Here is a 23,776-nt window from a genome sequence, read left to right as displayed (position 1 = left end):
CAGAGGGCCAGCAGACACGGACTTAGCTTCCTGTGCAGCCCAGCGTCAGAGGAGCAGCATGTCGGCAGGGGACAAATGGCGTTGTTAGTGATACAATTGGAGTCACTCTAGTCATATTGTCTGATCCTGCTCTGCAAAATACTCAGGTCACAGATGGAACAATCTGGGTACAACCAAATTTTGCAGTGGGTGGCAGTGGGTGGCAGAGTCACCCTGTCTAACGCTGCTACGCGGGTTACACCCTGATACTACAACATACCAATGTTACATTATTTATCATTTATGACATAAATTCCATTCTTACCTGGTTTATCCTTATCAAGGGTGTCTATGGAGGAAACATAAGGAGAATATATTCATTATTATGCAGTGTGACAGTATGTGTGACAGTATGTGTATGTTATAAATGAGAGTGTGACAGTATGTGTATAAAATATGAGTAAAACTGTGTATTATGCAAAGAGTATGACAGTATAAAACAATATGCATGAGTGTCGCAGTAAGGGGGTTATCCTGGTTGATTCGATCAGATGCGTATACGTATCCTTGCGAGTCAACCTAACCCTGCCTTGCAAATGGTGGCACGCCGGCCCCCCATTCACAAGGCGAGTTCCTTCGCACAGGCAGCAAATTGATGTTTTGCAGAGACATCCATTTGCAGCCTGCAGGGGAACGCTCACATCATTCGATGTTTGCTGACCATCGAATGATGTGGAATGTGCACGCATCTGTAAGAGTGTAAACAGAGAGTGATCTATCGCACTGGAAATAGTTTAATGGGTTAAATGATCTTTTTATTAATATTAGAAGAAAATCAGTGTATTTTCAAGGTGTGCTACCACGTGACACAAAAGGAGCAAATATCGAGAAACAAAAGTGTGTCTTTGTTGCGGTGCACATAGGAGATAAAGGGAAAGAAATAAAATATAGGCGCACCGCAAGGCTAACACAATCAATTCACATTTGTAAAGTATACAATTTAACCCAGTATTCCCCCGCTCACGTGAAACGCTGACACGCGTTTCACAGTGAGTTTTTTTAAGGCCAGAAAAAGCTCACTGAGAAACGCGCGTCAGTGTTTCACATGATCGGGGGGGGAATACTGGGTTAAATTGTATACTTTACAAATGTGAATTGAATGTGTTAGCCTAGCGGTGCGCCTATTGTCACTGTGATCTGCAGCGTTCTGCCGCTCAATACCACATTCTGTGTGTGGTCTGCCGCTCACTGCCGTGTGACGGCACACACTGAATTGGCTGCAGCACTTAGCCTATGACACTGGGAACACACTATATCCAGTGTCTGCAGCGTTCTTCCGGTCACTATTGTGTGACGGCATACACCGATTTGAGTACAGCACTAAGTTTGTGACACTGGGAATATATTATATCCAGTGTTTAAATACCGGAGAGTACAGTGACTAACATTGAGCCTAGGACGCCATTCTGCATATCAGACAGTGTTCCTATTAGCACACTGCATTAGAGGTGATGGGTATAATCGAGACGCCGTTTGCACATAGTCTCCCCACAGTATATTTAAATGAAATAGTAGGTGGATGTAGGGACACGGTTCCCACTTTTTTTAAAGTTATTAAACCTACCACCCTCATTTAAGAAAGGCACCCACATTCTCCCAAGTACTGAACATTAAAAAGACCACTTGTGTTTACCCCCGCCACGTCAGGAAAGTTATTAACTTTTCAGTATTGTCTTTCGTGTCATATGCATGGTTTTACCTTTGCAGCGATCTTAAATAACACTATTAAAGTTATATTTTAATCTGGGGCACCCTTACATATACATGAACATTTGGGATGAAATGAGAGGGCAGCTGACATCCGGTGATATCAGCTGCCTACCCCCATTGGCCACGTTATGGTCTCATTAGCATGAGAATGCCCAGCGTTGTCATGAGAATGCCCATAAAACGCTGGGTGTTCACAAATGCTAATGGGGCCGGCCACCACCCCACCCTCTCCGCCCCCACCCGCAGTGGCGAATGGACCTGAATAAGGTCCTGTATGTATGAGAGTGTGACGGTCTGTCTTATGAATGAGATTATGACAGTGTGTTATGTATAACAGTGTGACAGTGTGTTAGTATTATGTATGAGAGTACAACAGTGTGTGTGTGTGTGTGTGTGTGTATTATGTATGAGAGTGTGACTGTGTCTTATATATGAGAGTGGGACAGTGTGTGTATTATGTATGAGATTATGACAGTGTGTTATGTATAAGAGTGTGACAGTGTGTGTGTATTATGTATGAGAGTACAACAGTGGGTGTGTGTGTATTATGTATGAGAGTGTGACTGTGTGTTTTATACATGAGAGTGTAATAGTATGTTCATGTATGAGAGTGTGACAGTGTGTGAATTATGTATGAGAATGTGACAGTATGTGTGTGTACATATGTATATACATACATATATATATATATATATATATATATATATATATATATACATATGTATATACATATATATACATATATATATATATAGAGAGAGAGAGAGAGAGAGAGTATATTACAGTATGTATGAGAGTGAGCCAATAAGTGTGTTATGCATGAGAGTGTGACAGTGTGTGTGTGTGTTATGTATATGAGTGTGACAATGTGTGTGTTATGTATGAGAGTGTGACAGTGTGTGTGTGTGTTATGTATATGAGTGTGACAATGTGTGTGTTATGTATGAGAGTGTGACAGTGTGTGGTCCTGATGAAGTTCAATCTTAGGTAAAACCTAATACTTCTCACTATGCCACATTTGGTGGAGCTAGGGCCGGCACCACCACTAGGCAGCTTTATGGGGGCGCCAGCCACTAGAGGGCGGCACTCAGGACTTGGTAGCAGGTCCCCCCTCCCTGTGGAGCCCGGTGAGCGGCGGCTGCATAACCCTCTCACCGTAGAGCGGGTGAGTGGTGGGGCTGGTCTGATATCCCCCCCAGTGGCGGCGCATCACCCCAATGAACTCGGCAACCGCATCTCCGCATCACCTCCCTCACCTGATCATGTGTGAGCGGCGGGGCGACACCATCCCCCACCCCCACAGCTGGGGCGCTGTCGTGCCTCGCACCGGCCCTGAGTGGAGCTATGTGCACACATAAGGGCAGACACACACTTTGTCACTTATTATCTGGATATTGCAACTGCTGTATATAATAGGAATACCTATCACATACAGTATATATATATATATATATATATATATATATATATATATATATATATATATATATATATATAAATAATGTAACAAGCAGCTGTTAATAAGTAACACCAGACAGACAGCACCTCAGCAGGCCTCAGTATACTCTTACTGTGCACTTACCTGGTCTTTTCACTGGCACAGGAACCACTGTATAAAGATAAAACACAAGTTTGAAAATCCCAGTTATGTGATTACACTGCCAGTGAGGTGCGGCCGGGGGAAGCGGGGGACGCAGAGCGTCATATGTCATAGTACAGGTTCTGGCTCTAGAAATGAATATTCCAATACAAAAATATTTTTTTAAATGTATGAATATCATCTCTGCACTATTGATAGGCTTCCCATAAAATCCCTTTAAACCGGAGTGCTCATGGATTACCCAGGTAAAATCAGCGGTGTAGCTAGGTGTCATGGTGCCCGGAGCAAGGGCATATTTTGCGCCCCCCCCCCGGTAATGAATTGGGGGCGTGGCTAACATGTGTTGGCATGTTACATTTAAAAAGAAAAAAAAAGAAAAAACACTGAACGTGCTGCGCTATATAAGACACTGTAACGGAACCTGCTGCACTATATAAGACACTGTAACGGAATCTGCGCTATATAAGATGCTGTAAATAAATACAGCATCCCCTCCCCCGGGCCCCACCAATCGCGCAAACCCCAAGTTTATAACATCATGAATTAGCCATACCTCCCAACTGTCACGCTTACCTCGGGAACGTCCCAATATTCAGGGAAGTTCCCGCGTCCCGCCCGGGGCCACCATTGTCCCGCGGTGGGGGGGACAGTTGGGAGCCCCCCCAGCTTGCCGAGAATAGACGCGGACGAGCGTCGAAACGGGGGCGTGGCCGGAGTTCAAGTCACCCCGTGAGGCCCCCTTTTCCTCGAGGCCACGCCCCAACTTCAAAAGTTGGGAGGTATGAATTAGCTGTATAAATAAAAAAATCCACCTTCACCTTGGATAAGGATCAATGATTGCAGCAGGTCCAGGGCAGCACGGGCAGCAGCAGAACATCTTCTCCTCCTCCAGGCTACAGCCAGCGCTTGGGATGGCTGATGACGCTGCTGTAGCCAGGGAGGAGGGTAGCACGGGCAGGTGACTGTAAGAGGAGTCTGGAGTTATGCTGCGCTGCGCTGCCCGGAAGCCGGCCCGAGCAGCAGCAGCAGCAACAGAGAGCAGTGAGTTAGCCGCCCGGCCTCACCGTCCGGTCCGTGACGTTTGGACCGGGTGAGCAGGGCAGGAGGCAGGCGCCGGGCAGGGCCGCTGCCTGTTAAATTCTATTCTTAAGATGTAGTGCACGGATGATTTGCGGAGGGGGGCCGGTCCAGTGGCGCCATTCAACCAATCGGCGCCCGGAGCGTGAGCTCCAGTGGCTCCGCCCTCCCTACGCCTATGGGTAAAATGCAGGCTTGATGAAAGCCAGAACTGATTTTTAGTGTCCCAGTATAAGGGGTTGTAATATTGTAATCACTGTTGTGGGCAAGTGAAATCTGTTTGTGCAGTTGTGTCTCTGATACTAGGCAGTGCCTCCCCCCCAGCCATCAGCCTGACCGCACCTCACTGTGCAATACATACAAATAAATACAACACAAGGTCAGGCTGTCACTGATAATTGACACACATCATTAAACTTACAATAAATTGTATATTATGGTGACGGCCAGAGGGGAATCCCCAAACCTGGTGCAAACCAAAGGATTATATTTTTGTTCAAAAATAAATGCTGCGCAGCTGTGTACGCACCCAGGATAACAGCTGCTGGCTGTCACCTGTGACCGGTTATATTGGGGTTAATACGGTTTAAACAGAGCACTACCTTTGTTTTTGTAATTTAATAGTAATAAGCGTTTATTGTAGCTGAGTTGCCCCTGTGGGCTGTGCCGTAAGGTCCAACCAGGATTTATGGAGTGGGTACTGTGAGCAGCAAAGTGATGCTGATCACAGGAGCAGGGAGACCCAATAACCAACTGCCCACCAGGAGTTCTGATCACTGATCACCAGTTATAGGCGAGTATGGTCAGTGTTTAAGTGAGGTCCCGGCGTGTGTGGCAGGGTCACCACGTCAATGACCGGGGGGAGTAGACAGCGGTGCTAGTGGTGGCGATTTTTGGCGGTGGCACAATCACAGCTTATACTCAGGACATACGGCTTCGCTAGTGACATAATAGATGTCATTCTGGTCCTATTGTCTGAACCTGGTACACAGATGGAACAACTTGGGGGGGATGAAAACTTTGACTGTGGCGATACACCAGTCAAACCGGAATGCAGGTGTCCTAAGGTGAGCTCAGGGAGGACAGAAACCTCCTGTGCAGCAGAAGGGCAAAAGCTGAAGAAGATTCTAAACTAAAATGAATATTCAAAGCTGTTACACATATTACAGGTGCCTAACGTGTTTCTCAGGTAAATAATCTTGGAGGTTTTTATAGCTAGGTACAAGCTTATAGTAAATCTCCAGTGGGTGGCAGCATCACCCTGTGTTACAATGGTGCTCGGCTTACACCCTGATACGACAACATATAGATGTCACAGTACTTATCCTTTATGCCTGAAATTCCATTCTTACCTGGTTTGTCCTTATCAGGGGTGTCTGTGGAGGAAACATAAAGTGAATGTATTCATTAGTATGCAGTGTGACAGTATGTGTATGTTATATATGAGAATGTGACAGTATGTGTATGTTATATATGAGCGAGTGACAGTATGTGTATATTAAAAATGAGAGTATGACAGTTTTTTTGTGTATAATACACAAGAGAGTAACAGTGTGACAGTATGCAACAATATGCATGAGTGTGACAGTATGTGTGCATGATGCATGAGAGTGTGACAATGTGTGTACTATGTATAACAGTGTGTATGTACTGTACATGTGTAGATATTATGTATGAGAGTGTGACAGTGTGTGTTATGTATGAGAGTGTGACAATGTTTGTTATGTATGACAGTGTGACAGTGTGTGTTATGTATGAGAGTGTGACAGTGTGTGTTATGTATGAGAGTGTGACAGGGTGTTATGTATGAGAGTGTGACAGTGTGTGTTATGTATGAGAGTGTAACAGTGTGTATTACTGTATGTACAGTGTGTATTACTGTATGTACAGTATGAGAGTGTGACAGTGTGTGTTATGTTATGTATGAGAGTGTGACAGTGTATATTATGTATGAGAGTGTAACAGTGTGTATTACTGTATGTACAGTATGAGAGTGTGACAGTGTGTGTTATGTTATGTATGAGAGTGTGACAGTGTGTGTTATGTTATGTATGAGAGTGTGACAGTGTGTGTTATATATGAGAGTGTGACAGTGTTTGTTATGTTATGTATGAGAGTGTGACAGTGTGTGTTATGTATGAGAGTGTGACAGTGTGTGTTATATATGAGAGTGTGACAGTGTGTATTACTGTATGTACAGTATGAGAGTGTGACAGTGTGTGGCCCTGGTGAAGTACAATCCTATGTAAATCCTAATACTGGTCACCGCCACATCTGCTGGATCTCTGTGCACACATAAGGGCAGACACACACTTCCTAACTTATTATCTGGATATTACTACTGCTGTATATAATAGGAATACTTATCATATATACAGTATATATGTAATTGTCCCAGCTGCTGCTAAAGAGGAACACCAGACAGACAGCACCTCAGCAGGCCTCAGTATACTCTGACTGTGCACTAACCTGGTCTTTTCACCGGTACAGGAACCACTGTATAAAGACAAAACACAAGTTATACAATCCCAGTTATGTGATCACACTGCCAGTGAGGTGCAGCCGGGGGAAGCGGGGGACACAGAGCGCCATATGTCATAGTACAGGTTCTGCCACTCTTCTCCTATTGTCTGATCCTGCCACACAGATGGAACAACTTTGGGGGGGGGGATGAAAACTTTGACTGTGGCGATACACCTGTCAAACCGTAACGCAGGTGTCCGAAGCCGAGCTCAGGGAGGACAGAAACCTCCCGTGGAGCAGAAGGGCAAAAGCTGAAGAAGACTCTAAATGAAAATGAATATTCAAAACTGTTAAACATATTACAGGTGCCTAACGTGTTTCATGTCTCAGGTAAATAATCTTGGAGGTTTTTATAGCTAGGTACAAGCTTATAGTAAATCTCCAGTGGGTGGCAGCATCACCCTGTGTTACGCTGGTGCTCGGCTTACACCCTGATACCACAACATACGGATGTCACAGTACTTATCCTTTATGCCTGAAATTCCATTCTTACCTGGTTTGTCCTTATCAGGGGTGTCTGTGGAGGAAACATAAAGTGAATGTATACATTAATATGCAGTGTGACAGTATGTGTATGTTATATATGAGAATGTGACAGTATGTGTATGTTATATATGAGCGAGTGACAGTATGTGTATATTAAAAATGAGAGTATGACAGTTTTTTTGTGTATAATACACAAGAGAGTAACAGTGTGACAGTAAGCAACAATATGCATGAGTGTGACAGTATGTGTGCATGATGCATGAGAGTGTGACAATGTGTGTACTATGTATAAGAGTGTGTATGTACTGTACATGTGTAGATATTATGTATGAGAGTGTGACAGTGTGTGTTATGTATGAGAGTGTGACAATGTTTGTTATGTATGACAGTGTGACAGTGTGTGTTATGTACAGGGGCGGATTGGGAATTAAAACCAGCCCGGGAAATATCTTGAAGCAGCCCTAATGATGGGGGGGGGGGGGGTGGCGGCGCGGTAGCGTTGTTGCGCGCCGTAGGCGCGCCAATGTTTTTTTTGTGGGCGTGGCCTATCAATATGGGGGTGTGGTCTATTTCAACGAGCTGCTGGCTATGTCCCCAGCCCCTCAGGCTGCAGAATAGGCATATGCGTACAGCGTTTATTCTGCAGCCTGTGGGGCTGGGGAGATAGAGACAGGGGGTCTCACAACACAGTAGAGTGGCAGGGTGGAAGAGGATGCAGGGAGGGAGGGGGGATGGAGGGTGGCGTAGAATGCTGGGAGGGGAGATGCAGGCTGAGAACGAAGGGAGTGAGGACTTACACAGGGTGGCACAGGACGCAGAGTGTGAGGACAGCATGGTGGCACAGGATGCAGGGTAGGAGGGGGAATGCAGAGTGGCAGGGGATGCAGGGAGGGGAGTCACAAAGTGGTGGAAGATGCAAGGAGGGGAGACAGTGATGCCCATTATACATATGCCACACCGCGATGCCCATTATACATATGCCACACACCGTGATGCCCATTACACATATGCCACACCGTGATGCCCATTATACATATGCCACATACCGTGATGCCCATTATACATATGCCACACACCGTGATGCCCATTATACATATGTCACACACCGTGATGCCCATTATACATATACCGCACACCATGATGCCCATTATACATATACCGCACACCGTGATGCCATTATACATATGCCACACACCGTGATGCCCATTATACATATGCCTCACACCGTGATGCTCATTATATATATGCCACACACCGTGATGTACATTATACATATGCCACACAACGTGATGCTCCATTATACATATGCCACACACCGTGATGCCCATTATACATATACCACACACTGTGATGCTCATTATACATATGCCACACACCGTGATGCCCATTATACATATGCCACACAACGTGATGCTCCATTATACATATGCCACACACCGTGATGCCCATTATACATATGCCACACACCATGATGCCCATTATACATATACCGCACACCATGATGCCCATTATACATATACCGCACACCGTGATGCCATTATACATGTGCCACACACCGTGATGCTCATTATACATATGCCTCACACCGTGATGCCCATTATACATATGCCTCACACCGTGATGCCCATTATACATATGCCTCACACCGTGATGCTCATTATACATATGCCTCACACCGTGATGCCCATTATACATATGCCACACACCGTGATGCTCATTATACATATGCCTCACACCTTGATGCCCATTACAACATATGCCGCACACAGTGATGCCCTCGGGGCGGCGCGGGGGTTGCTGCCGCTACGGCAGGGGGGGGGGGGGGGTTTGTTGCTGTCGCCACAGCCGGTGAGGGCGGGTCGGCGGGGTTGCGGACACTACTTACCACCGCCTCCGTCGACATCCAGCGGCATTGCCCAAAACAAATATGGTCGCCGCATATGAGCATTTAATATATGCATATATGCGACGGCCATATTTGTTTCGGGCAATGCTGCCGTTTGTGACCAGGCTGGGCTGCGGCCGCTTCTAACGAAGGTAAGCGGCCCAGCTAGAGTGAAATCTGGTCCGGCCAATCCGCCTCTGGGTGGGACACAATCAGGGAACAGGACTGCTAACAGACATGGTTATATACCAATGCGCTCGGCGGCACAACCATGAGAGCAGAAAAATAAATGGTACTGGCAGGGGCGCACGGTGATATATATATATATACACACACACACACATATATACATATACATATATATATATATATATATATATATATATATATACACATACACACACACACACACATATATATATATATATACACATATATATATATATACACATACACACACATATATATATACACATATATATATATATATATATATATATATATATATATACACACATATATATATACATATATATATATACATATATATATGTATATATATATATATACATATATATATGTGTGTATATATATATATATATATATATATATGTGTATGTATATATATATATATATATATATACATATATATATATATATATATACATATATATATATATATAGGAGGCAGGCTGCATTATTTATTATTATTTGTGGCACTTTACCGCGTCTCCTGTGGCTGCCCTCAGAGTCAGCAGTGTCAGCACTCAGCAGCATATTTGATGCTGCCCATCAAATCCGGCTCCCCAGCCCAGCACGCAAAACAGGTCGACTCCTTCACGCTGCTGCAGCTGGGGAGCGTCACGGGCGGCTAGGCACTAGGCAGCACTTCATACAGACCGCGGGAGCAGCTGTGTGCGCTCGCGCATGCGCACCAGCCCTCCTGCGGCCATTTTAAGTTTGGGAGCTTCCGAGGCCGGCCGCGGCCATCTTTAATAAGGGAATGGACGGTGCTGCGGCCGCGGACAGCACAGAGACAGCTGTTCGGCCGGCCGCGGCCCTGATAAGGAGGGAGGGCGGCCACTTCGGCTACAAAATGTGCCGGCCCACCGGGAAACGGCCCGGTTTCCCGGTGGGCCAATCCGCCCCTGGTTATGTATGAGAGTGTGACAGAATGTGTGTTATGTATTCTCATACAGAATTGTTATATTAAAATTATATTAAAATTAAAATTAAAATTATATTAAAATTATATATAAAATGTTATATTCTCCACCCACTGGAGATTTACTATAAACTTGTACCTAGCTATAAAAACCTCCAAGATTATTTACCTGAGACATGAAACACGTTAGACACATGTAATATGTTTTATGTATGAGAGTGTGACAGTGTATGTGTTATGTATGAGAGTGTGACAGTGTGTGTTATATATGAGAGTGTGACAGTGTGTGTGTTATGTATGAGAGTGTGACAGTGACAGTGTGTGGCCCTGGTGAAGTACAATCATATGTAAATCCTAATACTGGTCACTGCCGCATCTGTATGCCACACAGATGGAACAACTTTGGGGGGGGATGAAAATTTTGACTGTGTGACAGTGTGTGTTATGTATGAGAGTGTAACAGTGTGTATTACTGTATGTACAGTATGAGAGTGTGACAGTGTGTGTTATGTTATGTATGAGAGTGTGACAGTGTGTATTATGTATGAGAGTGTAACAGTGTGTATTACTGTATGTACAGTATGAGAGTGTGACAGTGTGTGTTATGTTATGTATGAGAGTGTGACAGTATGTGTGTTATGTATGAGAGTGTGACAGTGTATGTGTTATGTATGAGAGTGTGACAGTGTGTGTTATATATGAGAGTGTGACAGTGTGTGTGTTATGTATGAGAGTGTGACAGTGTGTGTTATGTTATGTTTGAGAGTGTGACAGTGTGTGTTATGTATGAGAGTGTGACAGTGTGTATTATGTATGAGAGTGTGACAGTGTGTGGCCCTGGTGAAGTACAATCATATGTAAATCCTAATACTGGTCACTGCCGCATCTGCTGGATCTCTGTGCACACATAAGGGCAGACACACTTCCTCACTTATTATCTGGATATTACTACTGCTGTATATAATAGGAAGACTTATCATATATACAGTATATATGTAATTTTCCCAGCAGCTGCTAATGAGGAACACCAGACAGACAGCAGCTCAGCAGGCCTCAGTATACTCTGACTGTGCACTTACCTGGTCTTTTCACTGGTACAGGAACCACTGTATAAAGACAAAACACAAGTTATACAATCCCAGTTATGTGATCACACTGCCAGTGAGGTGCAGCCGGGGGAAGCGGGGGACACAGAGCGTCATATGTCATAGTACAGGTTCTGCCATTCTTCTCCTATTGTCTGATCCTGCCACACAGATGGAACAACTTTGGGGGGGGATGAAAATTTTGACTGTGGTGATTCACCTATCAAACCGTAATGCAGGTGTCCTAAGCCGAGCTCAGGGAGGACAGAAACCTCCTGTGCAGCAGAAGGGCAAAAGCTGAAGAAGACTCTAAATGAAAATGAATATTCAAAACTGTTAAACATATTACATGTGTCTAACGTGTTTCATGTCTCAGGTAAATAATCTTGGAGGTTTTTATAGCTAGGTACAAGCTTATAGTAAATCTCCAGTGGGTGGCAGCATCACCCTGTGTTACACTGGTGCTCGGCTTACACCCTGATACTACAACATACGGATGTCACAGTACTTATCCTTTATGCCTGAAATTCCATTCTTACCTGGTTTGTCCTTATCAGGGGTGTCTGTGGAGGAAACATAAAGTGAATGTATTCATTAATATGCAGAGTGACAGTATGTGTATGTTATATATATGAGAGTGTGACAGTATGTGTATGTTATATATGAGAGTGTGACAGTATGTGTATGTTATATATGAGAGTGTGACAGTATGTATATGTTATATATGAGCGTGTGACAGTATGTGTATATTAAAAATGAGAGTATAACAGTTTATATGTGTATAATACACAAGAGAGTAAAAGTGTGACAGTATGTGTGCATATTGCATTAGAGTGTGACAATGTGTGTATTATGTTTAAGAGTATAATAATGTGTATGTACTGTACATGTATGTATATTATGTATGAGTGTGACAGTGTGTGCTATGTATGAGAGTGTGACAGTATGTGTTATGTATTAGAGTGTGACAGTGTGTGTTATGTATGAGAATGTGACAGTGTGTGTGTTATGTTTGAGTGTGACAGTGTGTGTGTTATATATGAGAGTGTGACAATGTGTGTATTATGTATGAGAGTGTGACAGTGTGTGTTATGTATGACAGTGTAACAGTGTGTGTGTTATGTATGATAGTGTGATAGAGTGTGTTTGTGTGTTATGTATGAGAGTGTGACAGTGTGTGTTATGTATGAGAGTGTGACAGAGTGTGTGTGCTATGTATGAGAGTGTGACAGAGTATGTGTTATGTATGAGAGTGTGACAGAGTGTGTGTTATGTATGAGAGTGTGACATTGTGTGTGTTATGTATGAGAGCGTGACAGTGTGTGTAATGTACATGAGTGCGACAGTGTGTGTGTTTTATATGAGAGTGTGGCAGCGTGTGTTATGTATACAGTGTGAGTGTGACTGTGTGTTATGTATATGAGTGTGACAGTGTGTGTTATATATGAGAGTGTGACAGTGTGTGTGTTATGTATGAGAGTGTGACAGAGTGTGTGTTATGTATGAGAGTGTGACAGAGTGTGTGTTATGTATGAGAGTGTGACAGAGTGTGTGTTATGTATGAGTGTGTGACAGAGTGTGTGTTATGTATAAGAGTGTGACAGAGTGTGTGTTATATGTGAGAGTGTGACAGTGTGTGTGTTTTGTATGAGAGTGTGACAGTGTGTGTTAAGTATGAGAGTGTGACTGCGTGTGTTATGTATGAGAGTGTGACAGTGTGTGTTATGTATGAGAGTGTGACAGTGTGTGTTATGTATGAGAGTGTGACAGTATGTGTTATGTTATGTATGAGAGTGTGACACTGTGTGTTATATATGAGAGTGTGACAGTGTGTGTTATGTATTAGAGTGTGACAGTATGTGTTATGTTATGTATGAGAGTGTGACAGAGTGTGTGTTATGTATGAGAGTGTGACAGAGTGTGTGTTATGTATGAGAGTGTGACAGAGTGTGTGTTATGTATGAGAGTGTGACAGCTTGTGTGTTATGTATGAAAGTGTGACAGTGTGTGTGTTATGTATGAGAGTGTGACAGTGTGTGTTATGTATGAGAGTGTGTGTTATGTATGAGAGTGTGACAGTGTGTGTTATGTATGAGAGTGTGACAGTGTGTGTTATGTATGAGAGTGTGACAGTGTGTGTTATGCATGAGAGTGTGACAGTGTGTGTTATATATGAGAGTGTGACAGTATGTGTTATGTTATGTATGAGAGTGTGACAGTATGTGTTATGTTATGTATGAGAGTGTGACAGTGTGTGTTATATATGAGAGTGTGACAGTGTGTGTGTTATGTATGAGAGTGTGACAGTGTGTGTTATGTATGAGAGTGTGACAGAGTGTGTGTTATGTATGAGAGTGTGACAGTGTGTGTTATATATGAGAGTGTGACAGTATGTGTTATGTTATGTATGAGAGTGTGACAGTGTGTGTTATGTATGAGAGTGTGACAGTGTGTGTTATGTATGAGAGTGTGACAGTGTGTGTTATATATGAGAGTGTGACAGTATGTGTTATGTTATGTATGAGAGGGTGACAGTGTGTGTTATGTATGAGAGTGTGACAGTGTGTGTTATGTATGAGAGTGTGACAGTGTGTATTATGTATGAGAGTGTGACAGTATGTGTTATGTTATATATGAGAGTGTGACACTGTGTGTTATATATGAGAGTGTGACAGTGTGTGTTATATATGAGAGAGTGACAGTATGTGTTATGTTATGTTATGTATGATAATGTGACAATGTGTGTTATGTATGAGAGTGTGACAGTGTGTGTTATGTATGAGAGTGTGACAGTATGTGTTATGTTATGTATGAGAGTGTGACACTGTGTGTTATACTGTGTATGAGAGTGTGACAGAGTGTGTGTTATGTATGAGAGTGTGACATTGTGTGTGTTATGTATGAGAGCGTGACAGTGTGTGTAATGTACATGAGTGCGACAGTGTGTGTGTTTTATATGAGAGTGTGGCAGCGTGTGTTATGTATACAGTGTGAGTGTGACTGTGTGTTATGTATATGAGTGTGACAGTGTGTGTTATATATGAGAGTGTGACAGTGTGTGTGTTATGTATGAGAGTGTGACAGAGTGTGTGTTATGTATGAGAGTGTGACAGAGTGTGTGTTATGTATGAGAGTGTGACAGAGTGTGTGTTATGTATGAGAGTGTGACAGAGTGTGTGTTATGTATGAGAGAGTGACAGTATGTGTTATGTTATGTATGATAATGTGACAGTGTGTGTTATGTATAAGAGTGTGACAGTGTGTGTTATGTATGAGAGTGTGACAGTATGTGTTATGTTATGTATGAGAGTGTGACACTGTGTGTTATACTGTATATGAGAGTGTGACAGTGTGTGGCCCTGGTGAAGTACAATCCTATGTAAATCCTAATACTGGTCACTGCCACATCTGCTGGATCTCTGTGCACACATAAGGGCAGACACACTTCCTCACTTATTATCTGGATATTACTACTGCTTTATATAATAGGAAGACACATCATATATACAGTATACATGTAATGTACCCAGCAGCTGTTAATAAGTAACACCAGACAGTCAGCACCTCAGCAGGCCTCAGTATACTCTAACTGTGCACTTACCTGGTCTTTTCACCGGCACAGGAACCACTGTATAAAGACAAAACACAAGTTTGAAAATCCCAGTTATGTGATCACACTGCCAGTGAGGTGCGGCCGGGGGAAGCGGGGGACGCAGAGCGTCATATGTCATAGTACAGGTTCTGGCTCTAAAAATGATTATTCCAATACAAAAATGGTATTTTAAAAGTATGAATATCATATTTGTACTATTGATAGGCTTCCCATAAAATCCCTTTAAACCGGTGTGCTCATGGATTACCCAGGATGAACATTCAGGCTTGGTGTAAGTCTGTCATTTTTAGTGTCCCAGTATAAGGGGTTGTAATATTGTAATCACTGTTGTGGGCAAGTGAAATCGGGATGCGGTCATTTGGTCTATTGCATTATGGTAGAAAGTCATTAGGTCGAATCCATTAGGTCGACATGCTAAAAGGTCGACATGACTCTAGGTCGACATGGGAAAAGGTCGACATGATTCTAGTTCGAAAGGTCATTAGTTCGACAGGTCATTAGTTCGACAAGGTCATTAGTTCGACATTGTCTATGTCGACATTCACAAGGTCGACATGGAGTTTTTCACTGTTTTTTGAGCCAACATGTGCCGACAGGCGGTATTTCATGCCCTACCATCCACTAGGGTGTGGTGGGAGGCACCGTGCCCGACGCATCGCGAGCGCAGCGAGCGATGCGAGGGGATGCAGTGCACTTTAAACTGTGTCCATGTCGACTGTGTTGACATTCAGGTAAAAAAACAGTGAAAAACCCCATGTCGACCTTGTGAATGTCGACATAGACAATGTCGAACTAATGACCTTGTCGAACTAATGACCTGTCGAACTAATGACCTTTCGACCTAGAATCATGTCGACCTTTTCCCATGTCGACCTAGAATCATGTCGACCTTTTAGCATGTCGACCTAATGGATTCGACCTAATGACTTTCTACCATAATGCAATAGACCAAATGATCCCAACCCGTGAAATCTGTTTGTGCGGTTGTGTCTCTGATACTAGGCAGTGCCTCCCCCCCAGCCATCGGCCTGACCGCACCTCACTGTGCAGTACATACAAATAAATACAACACAAGGTCAGGCTGTCATTGATAATTGATTTTTCACATCATTTTAAATGAATAACTGTAAATTACGCAGACACAAGTCATTAAACATACAATAAATTGTACAGTATATTAGGGTGACGGCCAGTGGGGAATCACCTAACCTGGTGCAAACCAAAGGATTATATTTTTGTATAAACATAAATGCCGCACAGAAATTCCATTCTTACCTGGTTTGTCCTTAGCTATGGTGTCTGTGGAAGACAAATAATGTACATTTATTAATCAATAAACATTATATATATATATATATATATATATATATATATATATATATATATATATATTATATATATATATATATATATATATATATATATATACACATATATATATATATATATATATATATATATATATATATATTATTATTATTTTTTATTATTATTATTTTTTTTAAACCAAAATGGGGCATGATAATGGCATATTTCACTGAGTGAGAGCCACAAGAAACCTCCCATTTTTTTAATTTTAAGAATGTCTGTTTGATGTAGGTGGCTGTATACACAACTCAGCACTTTGGAAGTGATTGCAGACTAGAGCTGTATTATGTATAAGAGTGTAAAGGCCCCCATACACTAGCCGATTTTGGTCAGATTTCAGCCAGATCAGTCGGATCTGGCCGAAATCGGACCAAAATCGGCTAGTTTTGATGTCCCCTCAGATCCGATGCGCGGTCCCGTGCGCATCGGATCTGCGTCGGGTGGTCGGACCTGCTGCACGTCCGACCACCCGACTTGGGACCTAGTGGGGCGGCGCGGCGCGGCGGTGGAGGGAGCAGGGGGGGGGGGCTGGGGACGCTGCGGGGGACACAGGCGGCATAGAGCCGGGCAGGGGGAGCCGGCCGGGAGCTGTCAGTAATGAATAAAAAAAAAAAAGCCCATACAATGAATGGGCGGCCTGTGATTGGCTGAGCGCTCTCTCAGCCAGTCAGCAATTGGCTGAGAGAGCGCTCAGCAGCCAATCACAGGCTGCCCATTCATTATATGGGCTTTTTTTTTTTATTCATTACTGACAGCTCCCGGCCGGCTCTATGCCGCCTGTGTACCCTGCAGCGTCCCCTGCTCCCTCTACCGCCTCGCCGCACAGACGCTGTCCCCCGCAGCGTCCCCAGCAGCGGGGGACACAGACGTGTCCCCCGCAGCGTCCCCAGCCCCCCCCTGCTCCCTCTACCGCCTCGCACAGACGCTGTCCCCTGCATCGTCCCCAGCAGCGGGGGACACAGACGTGTCCCCCGCAGCGTCCCCAGCCCCCCTGCTCCCACCAGCTCCCACCTCTGTAGCCCCCCCCCTGCTCCCCGGGTTTTTTACATGTGATAAATCGAGACGATTTATCACATGTAAAAAATGGCACATCAAGTGCCAATCTAATCAAGCTCCCCCGGGGAGCAGCCGGGGAAGCTCAGGGGGAAGTCGGGGGCGACTTGTCCTAAGGACAAGTCGCCCTAGTGTATGGGGGCCTTTACAGTGTGTGAGTTATACGCTTCCAATACGATCCCTTTTTACAGGAACATTTATGAGATATACAGGTTCTATGGCTGGTTAAAACTAGGCTAAATACATAAACATTGCAATAGCGGATGTGTGACCTTTTGCATGGTACAGTTGACATATGTAATCTTAAACTCTATTCAAGAAATAAAGACACGGAGACATGGTTTGGCAGAAATTTGTTAGCTGAAATTTATTTTGAAATAATTTTTTAAGCTAAGTTTTTGTTTTTTATTTTTATATTATTTTATTTTAAATGGTGGCCAAGAAAGAACGGCTATAACTAAGCTCCACCCCCAAACCAGCATACGTAATTTGGCCTAAAACAGGAAGCGGTCTCCACTCAACCCACAGCATTGGCTGCCCACCCAGCCGGGTGGGCTCGCCATCCCCGGTAGGGTAATCTAGCGAAGGCCTAAGCCAATGAGGGGCAAGCGCACCGAAAGATACCAAATATGCAATCAACATCACTCAATAAAACGCCTAAAACTATAAACTTGCCGTTCTTTCCCGCCTATCAGCTAACGCGATTAAAAAACTCCCACTATCCTAACCACCTAATACAAGGGGACGGGAGGGTGGGGAATTTTTCAGGAAGAGAGGGAGACTCCTCCCTTCTCCTGATGTATTATCCTTAAGCTAACAAGCCAAGACCTATAGCCATAGGCTCTCCGTGTCACATGCTAATCTAGGCCACACCCAGCTATTATGTTTAAGTCACTCCATGTCTATTCCAGCCACTGCGTTGTTCGTCTTAAATTAAGCAAGCCACAGAACCTGTGTAATTCAGCAAAATCGAAGATCTGCATGTGCGACAACCAAAACTATAGTAATGGCAGCTGCAGTGATATGGCGCTGTGGGGGAGTTGTGCGGACAATGCCGGCGTGTGTGTTTATGAGTGCAGTGAGCATAGTTCAAGGCAGGGCCGTAACTAGGGGGGGGGCTAGGGGGTCACGCGCACCGGGCCCTGGAGGGGGCGCTGTCAGGTCTGGGAGACAGCCTGCGGGGTAGCGGGGTTCCGGGGACTGATGTAGCCCACGTCCCGCTGCTGGCCCGGGCCGACGTATTGTAGCAGGAGGTCAAATAGTGACCTCCTGCCGCCAAGCGATGAAGCGCTTCCCGACGGCGGAGCGGCAGGAGGTCACTATCTGTGACCTCCTGCCGCCAAGTGAAGGACAGCACACAGCAGCACTTGCCTTCCTATCCCTAGCGCTAGAAATCGCGCTTTATTCCTCCCTCCTTCCCTCATGACATGCCGTCAACACCGCTGCTCCTCCCAATCATCTCCCTGCATCTGGTAATCAATGTTTAATTTTAAAACTGTGTCTGACTCCAGCCTGCATACCTACTGATGTATAATGGGCATCATGTGTGTGGCATATGTTTAATGACTCATTAAAGTTTAATGAGTCATTAAACATATGCCACACACATGATGCACATTATACATATGCCCCACACCTTGATGCTCATTAATAAGGAGCATCCAGGTGTGGGGCATATGTATATTGGGCATCATGTGTGTGACATATGTTTAATGGAGCATCACGCTGTGGGGCATATGTATAATGGGCATCACAGTGTGCATCATATGCATAATGGGCATCACGTTGTGGGGCATATGTATAATGGACATCATGTGTGTGGCATATGTATAATGAGCATCCAGGTGTGGGGCATATGTATAATGGAGCATCACGGTGCGGGGCATATTTATAATGGGCATCACAGTATGCGGCATAGGTATAATGGGCATCACGGACTGCACTTTTGGGGTCATGTGTATCTGGCACTGCACTATTGGGGGCATATGTGTATCACACCTCCATTTTCCATGGCCGCACCCCATGTGGCTACAGCTCTTAGGTAGCTGACCGTGCCCTCATAGAGGAAAAAATGGGGGATGTAGCCTCGCAGGAGTTCCACTGTAGTAGGTGAACCCTCTAATTTTGGGTGCGTGCTGAAGGCACGCGCAGATGTCTACTCTCCTCTGCCTCCAGTGTTGGGAGGTATGTTTGTGACATATTGGACATTGCAGTGTGTGGCATATTGTGTATCATTCAGGGACAGTGTTCTATCCAGTGGCAGCAGCAATTAACCATTGCTTATAATGTGTACTGGGGGGGGCATAACGGTGTGTGCTATAATGTGTACTGGGCATTACGGTTTGTGGTGTAATGTGCTCTGGGCATAACGGTGTGTGCTGGAATGTGTACTGGGCATAACGGTGTGTGCTGTAATGTGTACTGGGCATTACGGTGTGTGCTATAATGTGAATTGATACTACTATGTGACCACACAAATTCTCTCCCCCCCCCCCCCCCCCCCCCAAAAAAAAATAAATGCCCTAAATTTTTAGCGCGCACCTTCGGCGAGCACTCCCACTGTTTATAATAATATATGATATGTTGTCTTGTTTGTTGGTTTAATATCACCCTTCTGCTGTCTATAAGCACACATATATATATATATATATATATATATATATATATATATAAACATTTTGGGGGGGGGGGGGGGGCACTAAATGAATGTCTGGCCCCGGGCACCAGAAACCCTAGTTTCGGCCCTGTTCAAGGGCCCCTGAGTCCCATTTTTTATACTTACTCTCCGGAGTCCTGTGATGAAGGCAGAAACACTGCTGGATCCTCTGGAAAAAAATGCATGGCAGAGAAGAGGGGGCAGCCAGCAGTCTGCCAATGCTGTGTTGTATAGCGAAGAGCTGGCACAAAAGCAATGTACCCGCAAAATATTGCGAGCACATTGTGTTAGCATGTGTGTTTGTGCATCAATGATGGCAGATACTTGCTTCATACGCACCCTTAAAACAGTGTGCCACACCCTGCAATACACATCACATGCCTGCACTGTGCGCTCCTCGTCTATGACAGGAGCCTGGTGCAGGAGAATGTAGCACTGCAGCAGCTGGCTCCTGTCATTGTGCAGAAGCCAGAATTACGGTGTCACCCCTTCAGGTGTGTTCCCAGCATTACTCATATTAAAAATTATACCTTTTTTTAACTGATTCTGTACCTACTGTACTTGGTATATTGGGTGAGTAGTACTTAAAAAGAAAGGCGTCTCCATACTTCATTCTTACCTGTTTTAACGGGGGGCGCTGTGTAGGAAAAATAACGATAAAGTTATTATTTTGTGATTCCAAAAAAAAAACATGTTAACAGGTTACAATCAGTTTATTACCCAGCATGTAATCCATTATGGTCTGTCCACCTACAGAAGCTGTCATTCCTTCACACGTGCCCCTGAAACTCACTGAGGGATATTTAGAGGTTACCAAGTTTGTGCCCCGAATATGTACGTACCTCACAACTTTCTTCTGCCCCACATCAGGACTACTGAGTGGCCCCACTGTGCTCCTTCCTGAAAAGGGGCGTGACCTCAGACAAAAGGGGCATGGCTTCCTGAGATTTCCCGTTACCATAAAGCCACGCCCCATTTTCATCTCTGTCTCCCTGAATGGGCACAGTGTCTATTCATCGCTGCTCTGCTCAGAAGAGCAGCAACGATCAGGGGGTTAGATGCCGGACAGTCCTTAAAAAAATGGGACAACTAGGAGGTATGCATATAGCCATAACGCCCAACTTTTAAAATTGTGACCTGCCATGCCAAAGGCATGCCAGGTCCAAAAATGAGGCGGAGCTACCGGAAGAGTGGGCAAGGCCTTTGTTGAAAGGGGCATGGCCTAGCACCGCAACTCCCATTTTTTTGTCATTTTCAGGGCGTGCCCAGTGCTCTTCAAGCAGTTGGACAGCCCCCAGCTCCACCCCTGCAGAGCAGCAGAGATCTCCGGAATCCCAACTGACTCCTACCGATGGGACACTGCGACCCGTGGGAGAGTCTCCAATTAGCACAACTGCCCCGCGTGATTGGCTGTGCTGTGGTCTCATAAGTTCCAGCTTTATTGTTTTCCTGTTATATTTTACATTAATTTTCAAATAATTTCTTGGACGATGTAAACAGTATAACACAATTTACTGACGCTGTCCTTACCTGGAGCGACCTTTGGTGGTAACACTAGGAAAATAAATGGATTCAGTTTTATTATCAAATATTAAATGTTCTAACACAACTCTTATGAAACTAGAACGTATATACAAATAGCTGGTAGACGCGAATGTAACCTTAACCATTTGCTGACCAGACCAGAAACAGAAGGTAAATTTACTAAGATGGGAGTTCTATTGATGTTGCCCATAGCAACCAATCAGATTCTATCCATTATCTTCTAGAACAGTGGTTCCCAACCTTTTTTCTCTGCCGTACCCCTTGATTAGGCTTTTCATTGATAAGTACCCCTCCTCTCATTTTGAAATATGGACAGTACTTAGCGGTATGCGGATCCTTATGCATGTCCTTATATTAAGGAGGAGCGGAGGAGTAGTATACAGCAAGGAATCATGCCCTTCTGTGTCTAGACACTGGTTGTGTATTATCTCCAGGATTCCCACTAACACCGGTAGGATTAAAGCCGCTGCTTCCTCCACCTTTGTCAGTGCTGGGCAGATGACGGCTGATGTCTGAGGGCAGCGCGGGAATCTCCCGGTGGATTGCTGGTCAGACATATGACACAACATGGTTTGTCTCCATGGCAACGGGTCTTCTTCAGCCATCAAAAGACCTTTTCATCGTCCGCCATTACCAATATTATTTTCAAGTACCCCCAACTGGTCTGCAGAGTACCCCCAGGGGTACTAGTACCCCAGGTTGGGAACCACTGTTCTAGAAGGTGCTAAATAAATATTAAGCAGCATCTCTTTGGATGTTATGGGCCACACCCCATCTTCAATAGAACTCCCATCTTCATGTACCCCAAAGACTCTTTGAAGATAATACATTGTCTTCTGCTGACATTGTTCTTACCAGGAGACACCTTAGGTGGTATCACTACGAGGAAATAAATGGAGTATTAATATAACAATTTTTTTTTTCAAAAACAGCTCTTAGAAAACTAAAACTAGTATAGAAGTAGCTATTAGACAGGAATCTGGCATGGACCACTTGCTAACCGAACACAGTAGACATTTTGCCACCAGTGAAACTAGAGATGTGCGGGCTCGGATATCAGAGATCCGAGCCCCCACGGACGTCATCATTCCGAGCCCGATTCCGAGCAGCGCTCGGAGATTCCCGCCTGACTCGGTCCGTCCGCGTGATTAGAACGTCATCTCCCGGCGTCGGATTTCGCGAGGCTTTATAAGCAGCTGCCGCGCCCCCGCCATCTTCACTCCAGTTAAGTAGTGGGTTGGGAGAGGGTGTGTTGGTGCTGCTGCTGGGGCTTAAACTTGAGCTTGTCCTTGAGCTTTTGCAATCGCTGGTGCTGTCTCTCAGTGCTGCTGTGTAGTAGTCTAACTGTGTACTTGTAGTACTACTGTCTCCTCTGTGCGGTCTACCTCTGGTGTGCTGTGCTGCCTGTAATTGATTATTTTATTTGCTGGGGCTGTCTCCCTCAGTGCTGCTGTGTACTCTGTTCTCAGCTTAGGACAACAGTCTAACTGTGTACTTGTAGTACTACTGTCTCCTCTGTGCGGTCTACCTCTGGTGAACTGTGCTGTAATTAATTATTTTATTTGCTAGGGCTGTCTCCCTCAGTGCTGCTGTGTACTATGTTCTCCTCTGCTTAGGAGAACAGTCTAACTGTGTACCTGCCTGTAGTACTGTCTCCTCTGTGCTGGGGCATACCTCTGGTGCTGTGCTGTGCCATTTATTATATATATAATTATTAATTAATTATATTAAATATAAATATATATATAGTCCACTGGTGCTGCACTGCTGCCTGCACTGAATCTGCCAGTCTGGCGGTCTGTGGTCTGGGGCTCACTGGCTAATAAATAATTAAATACTGCCTGCCTAATAAATAATTAAATACTGCCGTATATCTCTACCTTTGTGGTCTGGGGCTCACTGCCTATACTGCCGTATGTACCGTCTGGTCTGGGGCTCACTGGCTAATAAATAATTAAATACTGCTGTATA

At 44.4% G+C, this 23,776-nt stretch overlaps 1 protein-coding gene across 1 annotated transcript in view; it reads right to left on the bottom strand.

Annotated features, from left to right (window-relative positions):
• Positions 1-20,996, bottom strand: part of LOC146041447 (uncharacterized) — a 35,698-nt gene extending 14,702 nt beyond the window's left edge. Inside the window, exons 1-8 of the mRNA XM_083161427.1 lie at positions 20,981-20,996; positions 16,459-16,482; positions 15,172-15,198; positions 7,443-7,466; positions 6,896-6,922; positions 5,779-5,802; positions 3,332-3,358; positions 305-328 (exon numbers count right to left, since the gene is read on the bottom strand). Coding sequence (XP_083017553.1) covers positions 305-328; positions 3,332-3,358; positions 5,779-5,802; positions 6,896-6,922; positions 7,443-7,466; positions 15,172-15,198; positions 16,459-16,482; positions 20,981-20,996 — 193 coding nt within the window. The remainder of the gene's footprint in view (positions 1-304; positions 329-3,331; positions 3,359-5,778; positions 5,803-6,895; positions 6,923-7,442; positions 7,467-15,171; positions 15,199-16,458; positions 16,483-20,980) is intronic.
• Positions 20,997-23,776: the final 2,780 nt, after the last annotated feature.

The sequence above is a fragment of the Crinia signifera genome, chromosome 19 (assembly GCF_055691185.1).
Source record: "Crinia signifera chromosome 19, ASM5569118v1, whole genome shotgun sequence".
Classification (NCBI taxonomy): domain Eukaryota; kingdom Metazoa; phylum Chordata; class Amphibia; order Anura; family Myobatrachidae; genus Crinia; species Crinia signifera.
This window is presented reverse-complemented; position numbering and strand designations above follow the sequence as displayed.